The following is a 19,001-nucleotide window of genomic DNA, read 5'->3' as shown; positions in this document are numbered from 1 at the left end:
GACCTCCATATGCTATGGGTGCAGCCCTGAAAAGACAAGAAAAAAAAGAAAGAAAGAAAGAAGAAAGAAAGAGAGAGAGAGAGAGAGAGAAGAAAGAAAGAAAGAAAGAAAGAAAGAAAGAAAGAAAGAAAGAAAGAAAGAAAGAAAGAAAGAAAGAAAGAAAGAAAGAAAGAAATACACATCTTAATGGGACCATAATTGACTGTATTGTTTTCACAAATTCAGGGCAGAACCAAATCAGCAGCTTCCAGAATCCTCCATGTCACCCAAGTAAGACACTTTCTTAGATCAAGTGCTGTTTTTCTCCTCAGGGACTTTACCCAGACCTGGCAGGAGAAGCGATCAGAAAATCAATGGTGTGTGTGAGCTGGCGCTGGACTAACTTTCCCCGATGCCCCCCTGCTCTTTGACATGGCGAATGCCCGTGGTCAAAAGCAGGAAAAAAAAAGAGAACCTAAGAAGCACTGAATCTGGTCTGTCTAGGGAGCTGGACAAACACGGATTACCTTCCCAGGTACTGTCCTAATGACACCAAAAGCCGAAGAGGCAAAGCCAAGTTCAATCACAGTCAAATCCAAACAAAGTCACGCAGAAAGGAGGTGCGTGAGTGGGTGGTTTCCACCTGGAAAAGTCCAGCTTGATCTTGATTCCCCTTGTCCTTGAATGAGCCACCAGCCTCGGGGACTAAATTGGCTAAGAAGGGATTAAGGAAAAGAAGGGGGGGAAGCCGTGGTTGACTTGTGTTAAATGAAACATCTATTATTCTTCGTAACTGAAGGATTAGACTCCACTGTAAATAAAATTAAAAGGTCCAGACAAGGAAAAAGGGGAGACAATGGGATCTTAATCTTTTTACTCAGACACAACCATCTCCTTCCAGATGCTTCTCTCTGCCCTCACATCCATCCTTTTTCTTTCTTCTCTTTTGAATTGTAACCCAAGAGGTTAAATCTTCTGTTTCACTGGACGATACAATGGGAATATATTTCCGTTTCAAGAATGACACTTTTAAAACACCATTTTAAGAGTGTCCATTTAATTTTCCATGGACGAATGTGATATGATCTTTTAACTCTAGTACATAACATCTACATTGTTTTAGATGTTTGCGAATATAAATGATGCCCTAATGAAAACTGTCACAGCTAAACATTTGAGCGCATCTTTATTTTCTTAGGAGAAATTCTTCGAATTGGAATTTCTGGGTCATAGGCAATGTACTGCCAAACTATCCGAACCCAAAAAAATTTTTTTTTGTTTTAATTTAAAAATGTGCACCTTTTTACATTCCCATCAGCCATATATGAAAGAGCCACACATTTTGCTTCTCAAAGAGCCTTGGAGAGTTGATGTTTTTTGATGCCGGAGCAATTACTAATTAACGTAAATGAGTTGGGGGAGGGGGAGTGAAAAGATGGCACCGTTTCCCCAGCTGGAATTTAGAAACTAAATTATCCGTGAGAATTCCTCATTAAGTGAATTTTATGAAGACTTCCTGCCAAGAAACACGCCACGGTCCCTCGTATCCAGGCAGGGCCGGCATCTATGAGCACAACTCATCATGGAAATCTACCGAACGCCTCGTCCCATAAACATCTGGAGAAAGAAGACAGTGTTTAAGACGGATCACCAAGAGGAAGGGGCATCGGGACAGGAGACACGCACCACAGCACAGAGGGGGAGGTTCTGGAGACAGACGGGGTGGCAGAGGCGGGGAGGGGACACTGCTCACAGGCACATTACCGACGATGGAAATACCAGGGTGTGGCTTTGTCAGCATTATAAGCCGGCCCGAGGCACGGCAGAGCCTGCTGTTGTAACAGAAATGTTCAGGTGTCAGCAGCTTCCGAGGAAGAGGAACGCTAGGGAAGAAAGAACACAGGACTTCAAATACCCTGGGGGTAGGCACGCCGGCCCCACTGCTCCCAAGCTGCACGGCGATCACCTGGCTCCTGTGCATCTTAAGTTCCCTGTCTGTTAAATGGGTTCAGTAACAATACCTTTCTCCGAGGCTCCTCATGAGGTTTGGGCAAGATGGTTTATGCTAGATGCCAAGTGCTGCAGTGCTTGCTTGCATCTAATAGACAATTTGACCTCAGAGACAGTGGAGGCAAAAGGGATGCAGAATTTGGCGGCTGCAAACCAAGATGCACTCTGCGCACGGACCAAAGGAGAAGAGAAGCATTTCTCAAGACCTTTCCTGCTTCAGAGGAAGGGGACTGAAGCTCCTTTGCATCATGGCCCAGAATAAAAACAGATCCTCGAAAAGGGGCAAAGGTCTTGTCTCCTTGGATAAGACTAGAACAAACTGTCAGCATGCCCCCCAAAGGGAATGGTTACACGCGTTTTGCTACATTCCTGAAGCCCTTAAACATCATGCCGGACAGCGCCAGTTAGAGACGCAGAAAGAGTTCAACCTCCTGTAAAATGGGACTCACAGGAGACCCTCCCTCCCAGGGTTGCTAGAGCATGAAGTGAGATAATAGGAGGGCACCAGACCTGGTGCATAGTAAGGGCTCAATAAAAATGTTAGCTTGTGTTATTCATGTATTTTGCTAGGAAAAAAGCAAGAAAATATGTATAGCATGTTATAGCATGAGGTGATTTTTTTTTCAAGCTTTATGTAAATAAATGGTACAAAAACGTCTGTAAGTATAAGGTAAAAAAAAATGTGAGTAAGGGTGAGCTCTGGGTGGAGAGAGTACAGTGATTTGTAGTTTACCTTTATACCTCTTTGGGGTTTATAAGTTTCTTTTTTTTTTTTTAACTTTTTAGGGCCACACCTGCGGCATATGGAGGTTCCCAGGCTAGGTGTCCAATTGGGGCTACAGCTGCCGGCCTACACCACAGCCACAGCAACTTGGGATCTGAGCCGCATCTGCGACCTACACCACAGCTTATGGCAACGCTGGATCCTTAACCCACGGAGTGAGGGCAGGGATAGAACCCCCAACCTCATGGTTCCTAGTCGGAATCATTTCCGCTGGGCCATGACGGGAACTCCAGATTTTATAAGCTTATTTTTTAAAACAATGAGCATTCTGTATTTTTTAACAGGAAAGAAGAAAAAAAGGGAGGAAGGAAGGAAATAAAAGGATCCACCCGTTCAACCTAAACACGCAAACCTGAAAGAATGATGAAACGGACAGGAGGAGATATGCAGGAATTTTAAATGCTATTTGCAGAGTTCAAGCTAACATGGAAAGATGCGTATAATATGATGTAAACAGGAGACCAGGATCCAAAATGTGTTCTGCATCCTAATTCCAGCTGTGTTAAAAAAAAATGCATAGAAAAAGTATATGAAGAAAATATGCCAAAATATTAACAGTGATTACCTCTGAATGGTTGGGTTAGGGGTGATCATTCTTATCTTAATACTGTTGTATATTTTCCAGATTGCCTACAAGAGGCCTGAAGTGCTTCTAGAATCAGAAAATACAGACAACCGATAACAATAACAGTAACAATATAAACGGCTCTTACTTGCTTGATGGAAACCAGAAACAGCAGGGCCATGAAGGGCCTCACAGGAGTCCGGAGAGCGCGCTTCCTCCGGGAGGGGAGAGGCCTGGCCCCCCAGGCGGCAGGGATGCCCGTGGGCAGCCCGTGGGCTTCAGGCAAGAGCCCCGCTCGCCTCCTCCCGGGCCCCGCCCGGCTCCGTTCCGGCCTCATCTTCATCTTCCCGTCGCCGCGGTCACAAGTGCCGGCACATCGCGCCAACAGCCCAAGAAGTACCCCAGGCTGCCCCCTCTTGCATTCCTGTCTCTACAGCCAGAAAATGTTTGCACAAACCCCCTGCACGCCGCCGCGCCCAGAGCGGCTGCCCCAGTCGAGAGGCATCTACTGCATCTCGCAAGTGTCTCATGGGTGGCGGATCACCCCACCCCCACCCCCCCTCCGCCCAGGGGCAGGGAGATTTTTCCCAGACCTCCCCCAAGTCAGCTGTGCTCCTGGGACTTCCTCCGCAGAGGCTGCTCCGGGAGGAAGGCAAGGCAGTCTGTGGGTTCCACCCCCAAAGTCCTGCTCTCTGCACAGGATCAGGGTTGGACAGGCCTGGGATCCAGCCGCTGAGGACTGGTGGCCGGGGATGGGCCCCCCGGCCACGTCTGAGATGGGCATCTTCATAAGGTGGGGGGGACATTTCTTACTAAGGCTTTGAGCTTGTCCAGGCCAGGCTGAGCGTAGCCACAAAGGCAGGGCCTCCTCTGGGCCCTGTTTTCTGCGGACATGTAGATGGAGGACAGTCGCCCAGCCCCAGAGAGACCGGCTCCCCACCCAGGGCCTGAAGCAAAACCCCACTCAGCAACTCGAGTTCCATCTACACAACAGCAAGACCATGTGTTGAAAAGTCAAAAAGTGTGCATGCTGCTGGATGTCACTCTTTGTCCACAAAGGTCGCCCAGCCCACCTGGCAGGGCCTTTGACAGAACCCATGATCCATCACTGCTAACTCATGCGTGTGTACTGTCTTTTTTTCCCCGCATTTTTTCAAGTTTTATTTACAGCATTCTGATCATTTCTGCTGTATGACAAAATGTGTGGGTACTTCCTCACCACAACTCACATTTTCAAAATCTTTTTGCCCTACATTGATAACCCTCAGGATAACTCTGCAAGGGTTTGATCATTTCTCCATGGAGAGCTGAGACACTGGGAATCAGAGAGGTTAGGTGGCTCGCCCAAGGCCACACAGCAAGTACACTGCAGAGCTGGGATGCTCGGGTCTTCTGACCAGTCACCTGACCACAGCTACTTGGTAAGGGGCCATATTTGACTGTAACCCTCTAGCTGAGTTGCTTGTCTCTAGAAGGCTCCGTACCGTGCCTCTGAAAACTCTGCTTGGCCCTTCTTACCCACGGTCCCGTGTCCTGCTCCCCACTCCCAGCATCCCCTTCCAGCTCTTCCCAGCCTCCTGAACTGGAGGCCCAGGCAGGGGATGTCCTGATTGGATGAAAGGCAGGTCAGCAAACAGGAAGACCACGTTTCCATTTAGGTTCATTGTGTTTTTGTTTCTGTAAATTGAACCAGAGTAGCTCCTCTTGGTTAACTTACCCAAGTGAGAGAATTCTGAACAGTGGGGGGAAAACAAGGGAGCAACATTTAATAAAAAATCTTGGAAATCTAAAAAAACAACAAAACCAAAAAAATCCCATGTGGCAAGATTTTAAACCTTAACAGTAAAACACTCATAATGAGCCCAGACCCCCCAAATGGACTCACACCATGATGCGACCTGCAATCGATGCGGTCACCTCTTTGGGACAGCAGAGAGCGGGATGGAGTGGCCGAGAGGGAAAAACTGCCCGCGTGACGACGGCCCTGATCCTCTGATGCAGGCGGGAAGTTAGCCTCCACGGCAGGCTGCAGACTGTCTCCCAAGTTGCCCGCTGGCAAGGACAGTGCCTCTGGGTAAGAATACTCTAACCTCTCTGAACTTTTGCTCAAAAACCTCCTTTTTCTGAAGGGACAAGGGTTGGGGGCTACCCAGGACCTCCCCACCCGTTGGAAGGTTGCCATCTAGTGATAAAACGAGGGAACGCCTCTTCCCACAGGACCGGGCGGCAAGCAGGAGACGCGGCTCACAGGCTGCGCACAGCACATAACACAGCCCTGGTCTTTGCCAGCAAAGGAGTACAGACAGCGTGGTACTGACCCAAACGATGCTGGGTTTCCCTCCCACCTGCCCAGGCTGGCAGATTCTCCATTTAGCTGGGCGGGGGGGTCTTCGGAGGTGCCTAACACAGGATCAACAACCTGCGTGCTCCAGGAGTTCCCGTTGTGGCACAGTGGTTAACAAATCTGACTAGGAACCATGAGGTCGAGGGTTCGATCCCTGGCCTCGATCAGCGGGTTAAGGATCTGGTGTTGCCGTGAGCTGTGGCGTAGGCCAGCGGCTACAGCTCCCACTAGACCCCTAGCCTAGGAACCTCCATATGCCGCGGGTCCAGCTCTGGAAGAGACAAAAAGACACACACACACACACAAATTAAAAATGGTTAAGATGATGGGAGTTCATTTGTGGCGAGTGGGTTAAGGACCTGGCGTCACTGCAGCAGTTTGGGTCGCTCCTATGACGCGGGTTCATTTCCTGGCCTGGGAACTTCCACAGGTGGTGGACGTGGCCAAAACAGAAATGGTTGAGATGGTAAATTCTATATTACGAGTGTTTCGCCACAAGAGAATAAAAACAGAACACCAGCACCCTCCGCAGCACCTCCACGCTCTGGGGAGGGAGGACTGGCGGCCCACAGTATGGACGGGAGCACGTCCCAGCTCTGTGCCCGCTCCTCGGGACGCCACATGCTGGCATGCGCTGGTTCCCCAGGGGATGTGAGGGAAGATGCAAGGATGCCAGATGGTGGGCGGGGAGGGGCGGGTACCAGGACGAGGTGGGAAGGGGGCCCCGCTGCTCATCCTGCCGCCACGCCGCACTCAGCCATGGACCGGGCCAGGTGGCAGCAGGCGCTGGCCCTCCTCCCCGTCTGCCTCGCCCTCACCTTCTCCCTCACGGCCGTGGGCAGCAGCTACTGGTGTGAGGGGACCCGGCGGGTGGCAAAGCCTCTGTGCCAGGGCCACCCGGGGGGGTCGCACTGCATCCACTACAGCAGTGGCAGCAGCGATAACGGGAGCCAGGCCGTCCAGTACATTTGGGAGATGGGGGACGACAAGTTCATCCAGCGCAGGTTCCACGTGGGGCTCTGGCAGTCGTGTGAGGAGAGCCTCGGCAGCGCAGGTGAGCACGGCCCTCGGGTCCTGGGGTGATGGGCGCGGGACTGCGGCCACGAGCAGGAGCTCCGGCACCAGGCTGTCGAGTTTGAACCCCAGCTCTGCCGAGGACCACCCGTGCCTCCTCAAGCGGGGCCCTCCTCCCCTCTGAGCCTCGGTTTTCTCATCTATAGAATGGGAACAATGGTCGTACCCATCTATTACCGTAAAGATGAGACAACTGGATTCACATAAAACTCTGGCAACAGCGCCGGATACACGGCGAGTGTTTATTACCCATGAGCATCTACCCTTTGTTTTTGTCACGCCACCCCTGGAGACTCTCAAGGGTCCCCACTCAACGCTCATCGGCATCCCTGCATGGGTGGGAAGGGAACCCCCTTTATGGAGCATCTACCAGAAGGAAAATCATTTATAAGTCAGACCTTTATCTCAGGCAAGGCTTGGAACAACCCAGTAACATAAACAGCATTTCCTCAACTCACAAATGAGGAAGCTGAGACCTGAGAATTTCAGGTCACACAGCAACAAGCCCATTTTCTCCCCCCACTGTGTTACTCAGCCCCAGCTGGGCATCTTTGGAGCTTCTGTGGGCTGGACTGGGTGATGGTGAGGGAAGAGGAGAGGCAAGGGGAAGTTAGAATTTGAAGAACTTATTTCAGAAAAGGGTGTATATACCCTGGGAGGAATTCACAAGGGAGGAACTGGGCTCCCCAGTGTGAGGCAGCCTGGCTCGGACCTCAACCCCGTGCTTGGGGTAAGGATGCACTTCCCTTCCTGCTGGGAAAACACAGCCTTCAGGATGGAGAGGAGATGGACCCCCCAACCATCCCTGTCCTGACCTCAGGCTTATTACATTCTTGTTGATTTTTTTATTTTCCTAGAGTTTCTAATTGCCTTTCTTTTTCCATACGCAGAGCATTAGTTGTTTATTCCTGAGGGCTAACTAAAAGGCAACAAGTAGGAACCCCCTGAGAGGCAGAGGGGCAGTGCCAAGGCTTACCCAGCCATGTGTCTGGGCCCGTGCCCATGGGCTTTGCTTTAAGTGTGGTGAGGAAACTGCAGGGGGGCCTGGAGCCAAGGCTACAGGAAGGGCCTCCCCCACCCCACACTTCTGGGACACGCATCATCTTTCTAGAAGTCCACTCTCTGTCCCCTCATAGACACAGAAGGCTTGTGAACCTGCGTCCAGAAGGGTCCCCGAGATGCTCTCAGGCTTTTGGTTTGGAAAATACGCTCACCACACCCACAGGCAAAGGGCCTGAGAACCTCCACTCCCTTTGCATGTCCCCATCTGCTTCTATTTCCGCAGGTGTCTGTCTACAAGCCTCACACCCGTTATCAGATGGTGCGCATCTAGGAGTTCCCGTCGTGGTGCAGTGGTTAACGAATCTGACTAGGAACCATGAGGTTGCGGGTTCGATCCCTGCCCTTGCTCAGTGGGTTAACAATCCGGCTTTGCCGTGAGCTGTGGTGTAGGTTGCAGACGCGGCTCGGATCCCGTGTTGCTGTGGCTCTGGCGTAGGCCGGTGGCTACAGCTCCGATTCAACCCCTGGCCTGGGAACCTCCATATGCCGCAGAGCGGCCCAAGAAATGGCAACAACAACAACAACAAAAGAAAAAGACAAAAAGACAAAAAAAAAATGGTGTGCATCTCAACCAGCCAGGAATTTGTAAAAATCCAAATACCCAGCCCTGGAGATTCTGATTCCACAGATCTGGGATGGGGTCTAGAAATCTGCATTCCTTTTTTTTTTTTTTTTTTTAAAGGGCCACACCTGCAGCATATGGAGGTTCCCAGGGTAGGGGTCCAATCGGAGCTGCAGCCGCTGGCCACAGCCACAGCCACGGTCACAGAAATGCAGGATCCGAGCCTCATCTGTGACTTACACCACAGCCCAGGGCAACGCCGGATCCTTAACTCACTGCGAGAGGCCAGGGATGGAACTTGCATCCTCAAAGCTACTAGTCAGATCTCCTCCTCCACGTTTCCCCTTTGGTAACCATAAGTTTGGTTTTGAAATCTGTGAGTCGGTTTCTGTTTTGTAAATAAGTTCTTTTGTCATTTTAAAATTAGATCCCACATATAAGCGATATCATATGGTCATTGTCGTTCTCTGACTTCACTTAGCTTGATAACCTCTAGGTCCATCCATGTTGCTGTAAATGGCATTAGTTGTTCCTAATGCTTTTGAAAGAAGTGAATGTTTGAAACAAAAATTCCTGGGAATTCCTGGTGGCTCAGTCGGTGAAGGATCTGGCATTGTCGATGCTGTGGCTCGGGTTTGATCCCTGGCCTGGAAACTTCTGCATGCAATGGATAAGGAAGGCAGGAAGTGGGGAGGGAAGGGAGGAAGGAAGGGGGGAGGGAAGGGAGACTCCCAGTTGTGGCAGTGCTTTGACTAAATGTTTTTCCTTGGACGAACGAATTAGACCACAAAATGTGTTAATTTCCAATTCTCTGCGGTTCTGCTAAACTCAGAAAGTTCAAGGACAGAGGGTCCTGGACACCCCATAGCTGGGGGGTGTGGGAAGGGGGAGGCCAAGCAGACGGGTGACAGAGTCGGTCCCCAGGACTGACCCCGTTTCCCGGGCTGGCCGGCTGCACCGCTTGGCTGGTGAACCTCTGTGGAGCTGTGTTAACACCCGCCTTTCTGGCTTCATGGGATTTATAAAGATTTTTCTTTTTAATCCTGCTGGCCTTATCCAAAAGGAACATCATTTCTGAGGATTCATATTAAGCAAGGCGTCTGACTGTTCGCCCAGGCTAAACTCGCCCTTCTAAGCCATTGTGAATTCTCTTAATCCCCTCGGCTGGCCTCCGTTCTCGCTTTGCTCTGCCCCTGGCTCTGTACCTGGCCTCCTCCCCTTTCTGTTGCGACAAGGCAGCCCTGTGTGGCAGTAAGGACAGGATAGACCCTCTGTCCTCCGTGCTAAGTAGAAAGACAGCAGGTGGTGATGTGGGAAAAGGTTCAGGGTCTCCGGTGAGAAAACCCACTTTCAATTCCGGACTCCACCACCTGGTTTGAACCTGGCCTCCAAACCTGTCAGTGATGGAGGTCTGTCCTTGCCTTGGTCAATAACAAAACACATCAAAAGGGTAAAGCAGTTCACAACACACTTGCGCAACTTTCTCATTGGAGGACTGTGACGATACCCGTATCGCTGCTGGAGAAAGCAAGACTCAGAGAGGTCAAGAAATTTCCTGTGATTCCTGATTGTGACGGAACAGACATAGAAGTCAGTCTTTTTTTTTTTTTTTCTTTTCTTTTTAAGGCCAAACCTGCACTCTGCCATGGTCCCGACCCTCCATCTGTCACTCACCCCCAAACCAGAATTTGGTTACACCCCCACACTAAGCAGCCACTTAAGGATGTGATCTCTTCAAAGGGACTACGTATTTGGGCAGCAAGACTTCCTAGCCAGTATGTGCGACAGGACAGATGATACAGGCCAAGCGCATTCCCAGGAGCACAGAACGGTCTGCGGGGGGTTTCTGCCCAGCACCCAGTACACACGCAATAACCCCTCCCCTTCTTGTTCCCCTCCAGAAAGCAGGGCGGCATGCAAGTCACTGGTTCACCAAGTAGCAGAGAGAGTTCTGAATCTGTTCTAATTTTTTTTTTTTTCCTTTTCTTGGGCCGCTCTTGTGGCACATGGAGTTTCCCAGGCTAGGGTTCTAACCAGAGCTGTAGCCGCCAGCCTACACCAGAGCCACAGCAACTTGGGATCTGAGCCACATCTGCAACCTACACCACAGCTCCTGGCAACACCGGATCTTTAACCCAGTGAGCGAGGCCAGGGATTGAACCCTCGACCCCATGGTTCCTTGTCGGATTCATTAACCACTGAGCCACGACGGAAACTCCTAATTTATTTTTTAAAATTATTGCAAACGTTGTTACTTTCCCTCTAGCCAGAAACAAATGATTTGAGACTCACATCCTAACGGGCGCGGTGTGTGAAGTGGAGTATCCCTGATCTAAGGCTTGCAGCGTCAGACCAGATGGGCTAGGTTGTGCTGTAATAGCCTATAACTCCCAAATCCCAGAGGTCTAAACCAACAAATTCATTTCTAGCTCTGTTTGTACTTTTCAGGAGGGCAAGGGGCATCCCCCCGCTGGAGCCACTCGGAATGTAGACAGACAGACTCCATCTGGACATATGCTTCTGTGATCACAGAGGCAAGAGAATGAAAACCTTTAGAGAAAAACTGGCTTCTAAAGCTTCCAACGGGAAGTGGCCCACCTCATGGCCCATCCCAATCCACTGGCCAAAGAAAGGCACGTGCCCCCCCCCCCCCCCCCCGATTCACTGGGGAAGGACTATAGCAAGCTCCCGTAGGGAGGGGCAGCCCCCTGTCCAGGAACAATAAAGCCACACGCCCCAAGCCTTGTCCAGAATAACCCAAATACACGTCAGGGACTAGAGCACAGTGTGTCAAGGTCACACTACTTGGGATTCTCTTCTCTTTTCCTTCTAGATGAAAGGTGTAGGAGTTTCCAGAGTGTAGTGCCAGCCGAAGAACAAGGTAAATACTTGCCTCAGATTCTGTCTACCAGCCCTCCTCGCAATTTGAACAATCTCTATGGTTTTGGTTAGAGTCGGGGGAAAGAGATGAAAGAGTTATTTGTGGTTTTTCCATGAAGTTGAACCCCAAAGCCAGAGCTACGGGCTCTTTTCACGTGCCCTATAGTAAATAATGCTAGAACATGTTCCATGACCAACTTGGCAGGGGGGGAGGGGAAGCCCTGATTGGTGTGTTTGCCACTTTCGATGGTGTAAATATTCGGACCATGATGAAAAGTGAACACAGAGTAGGAAAAATATGAGACTAGCTCGTCACTGCCTACAGCATGTTTTCTTCTCTATTATAACACTCATCGAATTAGTACTCAATTTCTTAGTATCTCTTTTCCCAGGAGGAATACACCTTTTATGATGGCCTGGACTGCATCTGTTTCACTCATTGTCGTGTCCCTTAGAGGAGCCCTTTGCAAATGTTCATTTCTCTCCCTGTCCCCTTGTCATTCCCCTCCACATCCAACACCATTCCTTGAAGCTACAGATGGGGTCCATCCAGAGGGTAAATCCTAGGCTCACAAAGAAACAAGCGAGGTTTTGGCACCTCGAATCTCTTAAACTCTCAGACTCCTCTGCCCCACCTTGAGTAAATTCATCATCTCCTTTAAAGGACAGTGTCTTCTGGTGGAATCAAAACAACTCATTAACTTTTGAACCAAGGAATGGAGACGCCTAGTATCTCTCAAGTTTTCGCATCAGAGTTTTGCTTAGTTGTTTTTTTTTTTCCTTCTAGGCAATGACAATTTTTACTTTCAAGTCCCAGGAGCCCCCTTTCACTGTCACCTTTCCAAGACTCAGCAGGAGTATCTGCAGTTTCCCCACCCTCCCGTGATGCTTTTTGTTGGTTGGTTGGTTGTTTGGTTGGTTTGGTTTGGAAATGAACTACATCAGAGGATTGAACGTCCTGCTCCTTCTGAATTCTAGGTTCCCACCGTCTCAGTCTTCCCTACATTTTGCAGGTGTTTTGTGGCTGTCCATTGGGGCAGAGGTCCTGAATATCCTTCTGACGTTGACAAGCGCCATCCTCCTGGGCTCCAGAGTGAGTTATCACAGCTCTGGTTTCCACTGGCTCAAGGTGGATGCCTCTGTAGCCATCCTCATGGTGCTTGCAGGTACTCTCCCAGAGCATCCGCAGAACAGGCAAATTCCCCACAGGCTGCCCCAAAGGCAGAGAGGCAGAGCTCCAGGTTGGCTCTTCCTGTCATTGGCCAGTTCGGCAGGACAACGGTCCACTGGAAAAGCTACTACATTAATCCCATGGGTGGAAGCAATGGCTGATGGATGAGAAAAAAAGGGATAGGCGCAAATGGAGAATAAAATAGTTCCGCGCGTCTTTATCACAACCCTGGGAAGGTGGCAGGGCGGCGTCCACTGGCTCTGAGAATAGAGATCGCCCGACTTAGAAGAGTGGGCAGGCACGCATTTGTGCACAAATCTTGCCTGGGTTCAGATCTCTCCCACCTAAGGGCTGCGTGACCCTGGGCAGGTGACTTAACTTCTCTAAACTAGCTATCTCAAAGGCTCTGGTGATGACTAAATAAGAAGGATATAGCAAGTACGCAAAAAATGGTGACTTGTTAAAAATTATTATCCAAGTTTGGGGTAAATATCCCTCATGAGTAAAGAATCTCTTTTTTATTTTACTTGTGGGCTCTCCAAGTCACTTTCAGAACAACTTTATTTGGTCTCCCGGGTGGGCCTTTCCACCAAGGAAAAAACCCTGAACGTACAACCTCCTTCATTTCTCTGGCTGGATACACCAAGTTCGTAGTGGATCAACCCAGTCACTTCTGTGCTTGATGGGAGTGATGCATCCACCCCAAGGTGTTTTGTTTGTTTGTTAGTTTGTTTTTGGCTGTGCCCTTGAATTTCCTAGGCCAGGGATGGAACCTGTGCCACAGCAGTGACCTGAGCCACAGCAGTGATAATGCTGGGTCCTTAACCATTAGGCCACCAGGGAACTCCTTTTCTAAAAAATTATTTTAAAAAATGTTTTTTCCCACGTCTTATCATCAGTGAATAAGATGATAAAATCCCAGTTCTGGGTCTTTATAGCAAAGAGTCCAGAAGATTCCTCCCCATGTCTCCCCAACATCCCCTCCTCTCTCATCATGAGTAGGCCTCTTTCTGGATATCTCTGAATGTGACTTCAGGTGGAATTGTTTAAGGATTTATTTATTTATCTTATTTCTTTATTTATTTTTTTGTCTTTTTTTTTTGCTATTTCTTGGGCCACTCCCACGGCATATGGAGGTTCCCAGGCCAGGGGTCGAATCGGAGCTGCAGCCACCGGCCTACGCCAGAGCCACAGCAACGCAGGATCCGAGCCGCATCTGCGACCCACACCACAGCTCACGGCAACGCCGGATCCTTAACCCACTGAGCAAGGGCAGGGACCGAACCCGCCACCTCATGGTTCCTAGTCGGATTCGTTAACCACTGCGCCACGACGGGAACTCCTATTTATTTATTTATTTATTGTCTTTCTAGGGCTGTACCCGCAGCATATGGAGGTTCCCACGCTAGGGGTCCAATTGGAGCTGTAGCTGCCAGCCTACACCACAGCCACAGCAACACCAGATCCAAGCCTCATCACCACAGCTTGTGGCAGTGCTGGATCCTTAATCCTAATCCACTGACCAAGGCCAGGGATCAAACCTGCATCCTCACAGACACTGGGTCATGTTCTTAACCCGCTGAGCCACAGTGGGAACTCCTGTTTAAGGACTTATAAGTGCAGATACATCATAAGAACTTTAAACATGCCCCTTCATATGCAAATAATGGCCTCTCCACTAAAAGCTAATTTCTATTTGAACTACTGAAGCCAATCCCTAGTTGCTCACTGCTTGCCAGACAATTATTAGATTAAAACCTAGGTTTAATGGGAGTCCCTGAAAAAGAAAGATGAAACAATAAAATAGCTAATATTTAAAAGTAAAATTCAAGGGAACTTTCTTGAACAAGAGACCAACATCTATATATAGAAAACTTCCTTCAGGAGTTCCCACTGTGGCTCAGCAGGTTAAGGATCTGAGGTTGTCTCTGTGAGGATGCAGGTTTGATCTGTGGCCTCATTCAGTGGGCTAAGACTCTGGCATTGCCACAAACTTTGGGGTAGATCACAGTTATGGTTTGGATTCAGTGTTGCCATGGCTATGGTGTAGGCCTCAGCTGCAGCTCCAATTCAACCCCTGGCCCAGAAACCTCCATGTGCTGCAGGTGCGGCTGTAAAGAGAAGAAAAAAGAAAGAAAAAAAGAAAGCAAGCTCCTTGCAAATACCTGCAAAAATTGACACAGTACCTTCAATCCCTAGGCCTATCCCACTAAAACTATTAAAGAAAAATTTTTCCTCTGGTCTCCAGGCAAAAAAGTCAATTCACTTCCAAACGACAGAAAATCACATTGGCAGCTGACCTCAGTTCCCACTACTTATTGCCAGCGAGTCTAGTCTGGCCAGAACGTATTCAGAATTTTATGCAAAGTTTTGAAGTGTTAGCAAACAATTCTCATTAAAAAGAATAACGTGGAGTTCCCACTGTGGCTCAGTGGTTAACGTACCTGACTAGTATCCATGAGGATGCAGGTTCAATCCCTGGCCTCGCTCAAGGGGTTCAGGATCCAGCGTTGCCGGGAGCTGTGGGGTAGGTTGCAAGTGTGGCTCAGATATGGCATGGCTGGGACTGTGGTGTAGGCCAGCAGCGGTAGCTCCGATTGGACCCCTAGCCTGGGAACCTCCGTGTGCTGCAGATGCGGCTCTAAAAAGACAAAGAAAAGAATAACATGACAGCACAGAGGAACGTATGGCTCCAGGCTGAATGCAGCCCAAGGACCTCTCGTCTGTGCTGGGAAAGAGGGCTGTGCATCGGAACCCCGAGACATGATGCAACAGAAAGAGGTGGCCATGGGCGGGATGACTTGGCAAAGGAACATATGCCGCTGTGTGGATTGGTGGCCCTGAGAAATTACTGTACAGGTAGAACTTGGGCTACTCGGGGGGCCTCCAGGAGGCTGCTAGTGGGCTCCTGAAAGCCACCTCCTGCACCGTAGAGAAACTGCAGTCTTGGCCGTGGCTCACAAGCTTTCCTGGTGCAGGGCTCCTCGCCATGGTGGCCCACATGATGTATACAACCATTTTCCAAATCACGGTGAACCTCGGACCTGAAGACTGGAAGCCTCAGACGTGGGACTACGGCTGGTCCTACTGGTGAGTGGCTGGCCGTGGTGCTCAAGTCCCTAAGGCCAACAGGGATGCACAGACGTTTTGTGGGTTCGCTGACCTAGATGCTAACTCTGCCACCTGCTACTCCTGTGACTCTGGGTTAACTTCTGAATCTTTCTGTAGACCCATTTCCTCATCTGTAAAATGATGCTCCCTGCCTCAAGTGCTTTTATGGGAATATAAAGAGATTATGATATTCTTGGCATGGCGCAAAGTGCTCAAGAAATGGAGATAGAGTTGCTATGATCTTCTTAAACACAGCTTCAGGGGGAAAGTCCTGTTAGAATGCCTACTCAATACCTGACTGAGATGAGACCCAGCCCCTGTGATTCTAATGGACAGATGGGCCATGATAGAGCAGTTCTCTCTTTAAGAGAAAGACTCAGCCATGTCATAAAGACCAGTGGTTCTCTTTGCTGTGGGCCACTGAAGCACGGCTCCATCTTAAAAATATACATACATGTGCTTACGTTTTCATCCTAACCTCTTGTGTTACTTTCCCCTTTGTGTTACTTTCCTCCTCCTCCTAGCCCAGGGTGACTACGCCTGTGCTACAGCTGTTCATAAGCTTCAGGGTGCATCAGATTTTGAACTCTTTTTCATCTTCCCAATCTGAAGAAGTTCATTGCTCTAAACGTTTTTCTTTACACCATTCCCTCCACCTGTGCATCCCTTCAGCCGCTTCCCTCTGAGCAGATGCCATTGCTTCTGAGGTGCTGTCACCAGCACTGCACACAGTTGAGACAACCGCTCCGAAGGATGTTGGGTGGGTCAGGAACCAAGGCCCATTTATATTAAGGTCCGATTGCTGCGGATGAAAGCAAATGCCAAACATCACAGGAGTCTGAAGAATGGTCGGTTTCCTACCAATATCATTTCATTTTGCCTTTGTTTCCTATTGCTTTGAATGTCTTAATTTTTCATAAAAGAGGTATATGCAAGAAGTTTTGAAAAAGAAAGTGGTACTCAACAGCCTCTCAGTCCTACCTCTTCCTGCTCCGCTCTTCCAACGCATCAGAGCCCTCCATCCTCCTGCTCCGCTCTGGAATGGAGCAGAGTCCCTTGTTCACTAGTCCCTTGTTTCCTCGTGTCCTAATTCCTGTATCATCATCTTACTTGGTTTGCATCCATGTTTCGTGGGCGCACATCCCATAGGAGCTTCCAAAGAAAAGGTTCAATGAGCGATACATCATTTTAGTCCTTGAAGGTCTGGAAATGTATTTATTCAGTGTTCCATCTTGTTCGAGAGTGTGGTGGAATATAAAATTTTCTGCTGAAAATCATCTTCCTTTAGGATTCTGAAGGCGTGTTGTCATTTCCTTCTAGAATATATTTTTTTCCATTGAGAGTCCCATACTATTCTGATTCAGGTCCTACAATAGGTAATCTATTGTCTTCTGCTCTATTGCTGATGTTCTGAAATGCCAGGATAAAGTCCCTTGAAAAGGATCTTCTTTCATTCTCCTTCGTTCTCTCATGTGCTTGGTGAGGCCTTCGATCTGAACACTCATGGCCTCGAATTCTGAGAATTTGCCTTGTATTATTTCCTTGATTGTTTATATTCCTAAGTCTTCTGTTATCTTTTAGAGAACTCCCATTACTTAGATTTTTGGGCCCTTTAGAATAATTATCAAGATGTTACTGCTTCCCTTATGTCTTCTATCTCTTTCTCTTTTTTGGAATTTCCGAAAAACTTTCTAATTGCCCTCTAACCTTTCTAATGAATTCTTATTTTGGATTTTATTTGAATTTCCAAATGATTTTCTCTGTTTTCTAGTTGTCCCTTTTTCATGTATCCTTAACTTGTTTATTGATGCAATATCTTCTCATATACCCCTCAAGATATTAATCACAGTGTGTTCTTTTTCCAACTAGTATCCGTAAGGATGTGGGTTTGATCTCTGGCCTTGCTCAGTGGGTTAAGGATCTGGCGTTGCCATGAGCTATGGTGTAGGTCACATAAGCGGGTCAGATCCCTAGTTGCTGTAGCTGTGGTGTAGGCCAGCAGCTGCAGCTCCGATGCAACCCCTAGCCTGGGAACCTGGGAACCTCCATATGCCACAGGTGCAGCCCTAAAAAGCAAAGAAAAAGAGAGAGAGAGTGTGTGTATGCGTGTTTTCTTTCTTTCTTTTTCTTTTTTTCTTTTTTTGGTCTTTTTGCCTTTTCCAGGGCCGCTCCCATGGCATATGGAAGTTCCCAGGCTAGGGGTCCAATCAGAGCTGCAGCCACCAGCCTACACCATAGCCACAGCAACGCAGGATCCGAGCTGTGTCTGCAACCTGCACCACAGCTCATAGTAACGCTGGATCCTTAACCCACTGAGCAAGGCCAGGGATCGAACCTGCAACTTCATGATTCCTAGTCAGATTCGTTAACCACTGAGACACAACGGGAACTCCTGTGTGTATGTTTTCTTTCTATTGCTGTGTTCTTCTGTTCCTTGAGTTATCTTTCTCCTTTAGAGTCTTTTTTTTTTTTTCTGGTTATTGTTGGGCCTTTCTCCTTGATCTTGGTATGCTGGCTTGTCAAGTCATGTTTAAGGATGATTGGAAACCCTGGAGTGGGTTGGAACGTACCTGCTGGTAGGTATTTTGGTAGATGATTGGCTATGGAGCCATCTATTTAACCTGGGAAACATACACAAATGCCCCCTTGTAGAGGTTCTTTCTCAGCAACCCTTCTGCTAGGTTCTGGGAAAGATGAAAAGAATAGACCATCAACTCAGAATGCAGCAGGCTTCCAGAACAGAAGGGTATAAAAATAACAATGCCCAAGGCCAGTGTCCTGGCTTCCAGCCAGCAAGAACAAAAAGTAACATATGTTAGTAGCTACTATGCTGAGGACTTCCCACCCATTAATTCATTGAATTCCTCACAACCATGTTGGGTGCAGCATTGCTATTATTCCACTTTTGCAGATGAGGAAACTGATACAAAAAGGTGAGGTCACCAGCCTGAGGTGGCACAGTTACTAAGAGATGGGTGCAACCCCCCAGCACGAGCTCAGGGCAATGACACCGGGACCCATCCTCATAACCATCAACACTTTGGCTACAACAACACATTGGCCACTCTCTCAAATTTGTGATGCGAAAGTCCGGGTCCAAACTGGGTAGAACCCAGAGCTGGTTTTTCACCAGACTGACACCCAGCAGGAAGACCTGAATCAGCCCCACACCCTTTCCTAACTCTGCCTTTTGTTGACAGCCTCGCGTGGGGCTCTTTTGCCCTATGTATGGTTGTGTCAGTCATGGCCACGAGCAGATACACGGCAGCCCGCCTGGAATTCGCAGAGAAGAAAAGTGTGCAAAAAGGCAGTCAGCACTCTCAACATGACTTCCAGGAGCCCAAGGCTCCAGAAGGTGTTTGGGAAACAGATGCTGCTCCCGGCCTTGCTGGGCGTGCCCTTGTCAGTGTTTCTGAGCACCTGCCCTCAGATGCCCTGGGCAAGGTGTCCATGTGCTAG

At 48.9% G+C, this 19,001-nt stretch overlaps 2 protein-coding genes across 2 annotated transcripts in view; one reads left to right on the top strand and one right to left on the bottom strand.

Moving 5' to 3' along the window:
• GLP2R (glucagon like peptide 2 receptor) overlaps nucleotides 1-3,871 on the bottom strand; it is a 54,769-nt gene extending 50,898 nt beyond the window's left edge. The window contains exon 1 of the mRNA XM_047757248.1: nucleotides 3,487-3,871. Coding sequence (XP_047613204.1) covers nucleotides 3,487-3,681 — 195 coding nt within the window. The 5' untranslated portion in view covers nucleotides 3,682-3,871. The remainder of the gene's footprint in view (nucleotides 1-3,486) is intronic.
• A 2,570-nt stretch (nucleotides 3,872-6,441) lies between these two features.
• On the top strand, nucleotides 6,442-19,001 carry GSG1L2 (GSG1 like 2). The gene is made up of 5 exons (XM_047757782.1): nucleotides 6,442-6,736; nucleotides 11,214-11,261; nucleotides 12,274-12,426; nucleotides 15,410-15,521; nucleotides 18,743-19,001. The coding sequence occupies exons 1-5, from the start codon at nucleotides 6,442-6,444 to the stop codon at nucleotides 18,999-19,001; spliced, it is 867 nt and encodes a 288-aa protein (XP_047613738.1).

Source organism: Phacochoerus africanus, chromosome 14 (assembly GCF_016906955.1).
Source record: "Phacochoerus africanus isolate WHEZ1 chromosome 14, ROS_Pafr_v1, whole genome shotgun sequence".
NCBI lineage: Eukaryota > Metazoa > Chordata > Mammalia > Artiodactyla > Suidae > Phacochoerus > Phacochoerus africanus.
The sequence above is the reverse complement of the archived record's forward strand: the minus strand, read 5'-3'. Positions and strand labels throughout refer to the sequence as shown.

What these genes read in the sequence shown, in the direction of transcription:
- GSG1L2 (XM_047757782.1), top strand. Translation starts at nt 6,442, where the DNA reads ATGGACCGGGCCAGGTGGCAGCAGGCGCTGGCCCTCCTCCCCGTCTGC. An exon ending in CATCCTCATGGTGCTTGCAG is followed by an intron (nt 12,427 to 15,409) that starts GTACTCTCCCAG and finishes TTCCTGGTGCAG; the next exon opens with GGCTCCTCGCCATGGTGGCC. An exon ending in GACTACGGCTGGTCCTACTG is followed by an intron (nt 15,522 to 18,742) that starts GTGAGTGGCTGG and finishes TTTTGTTGACAG; the next exon opens with CCTCGCGTGGGGCTCTTTTG.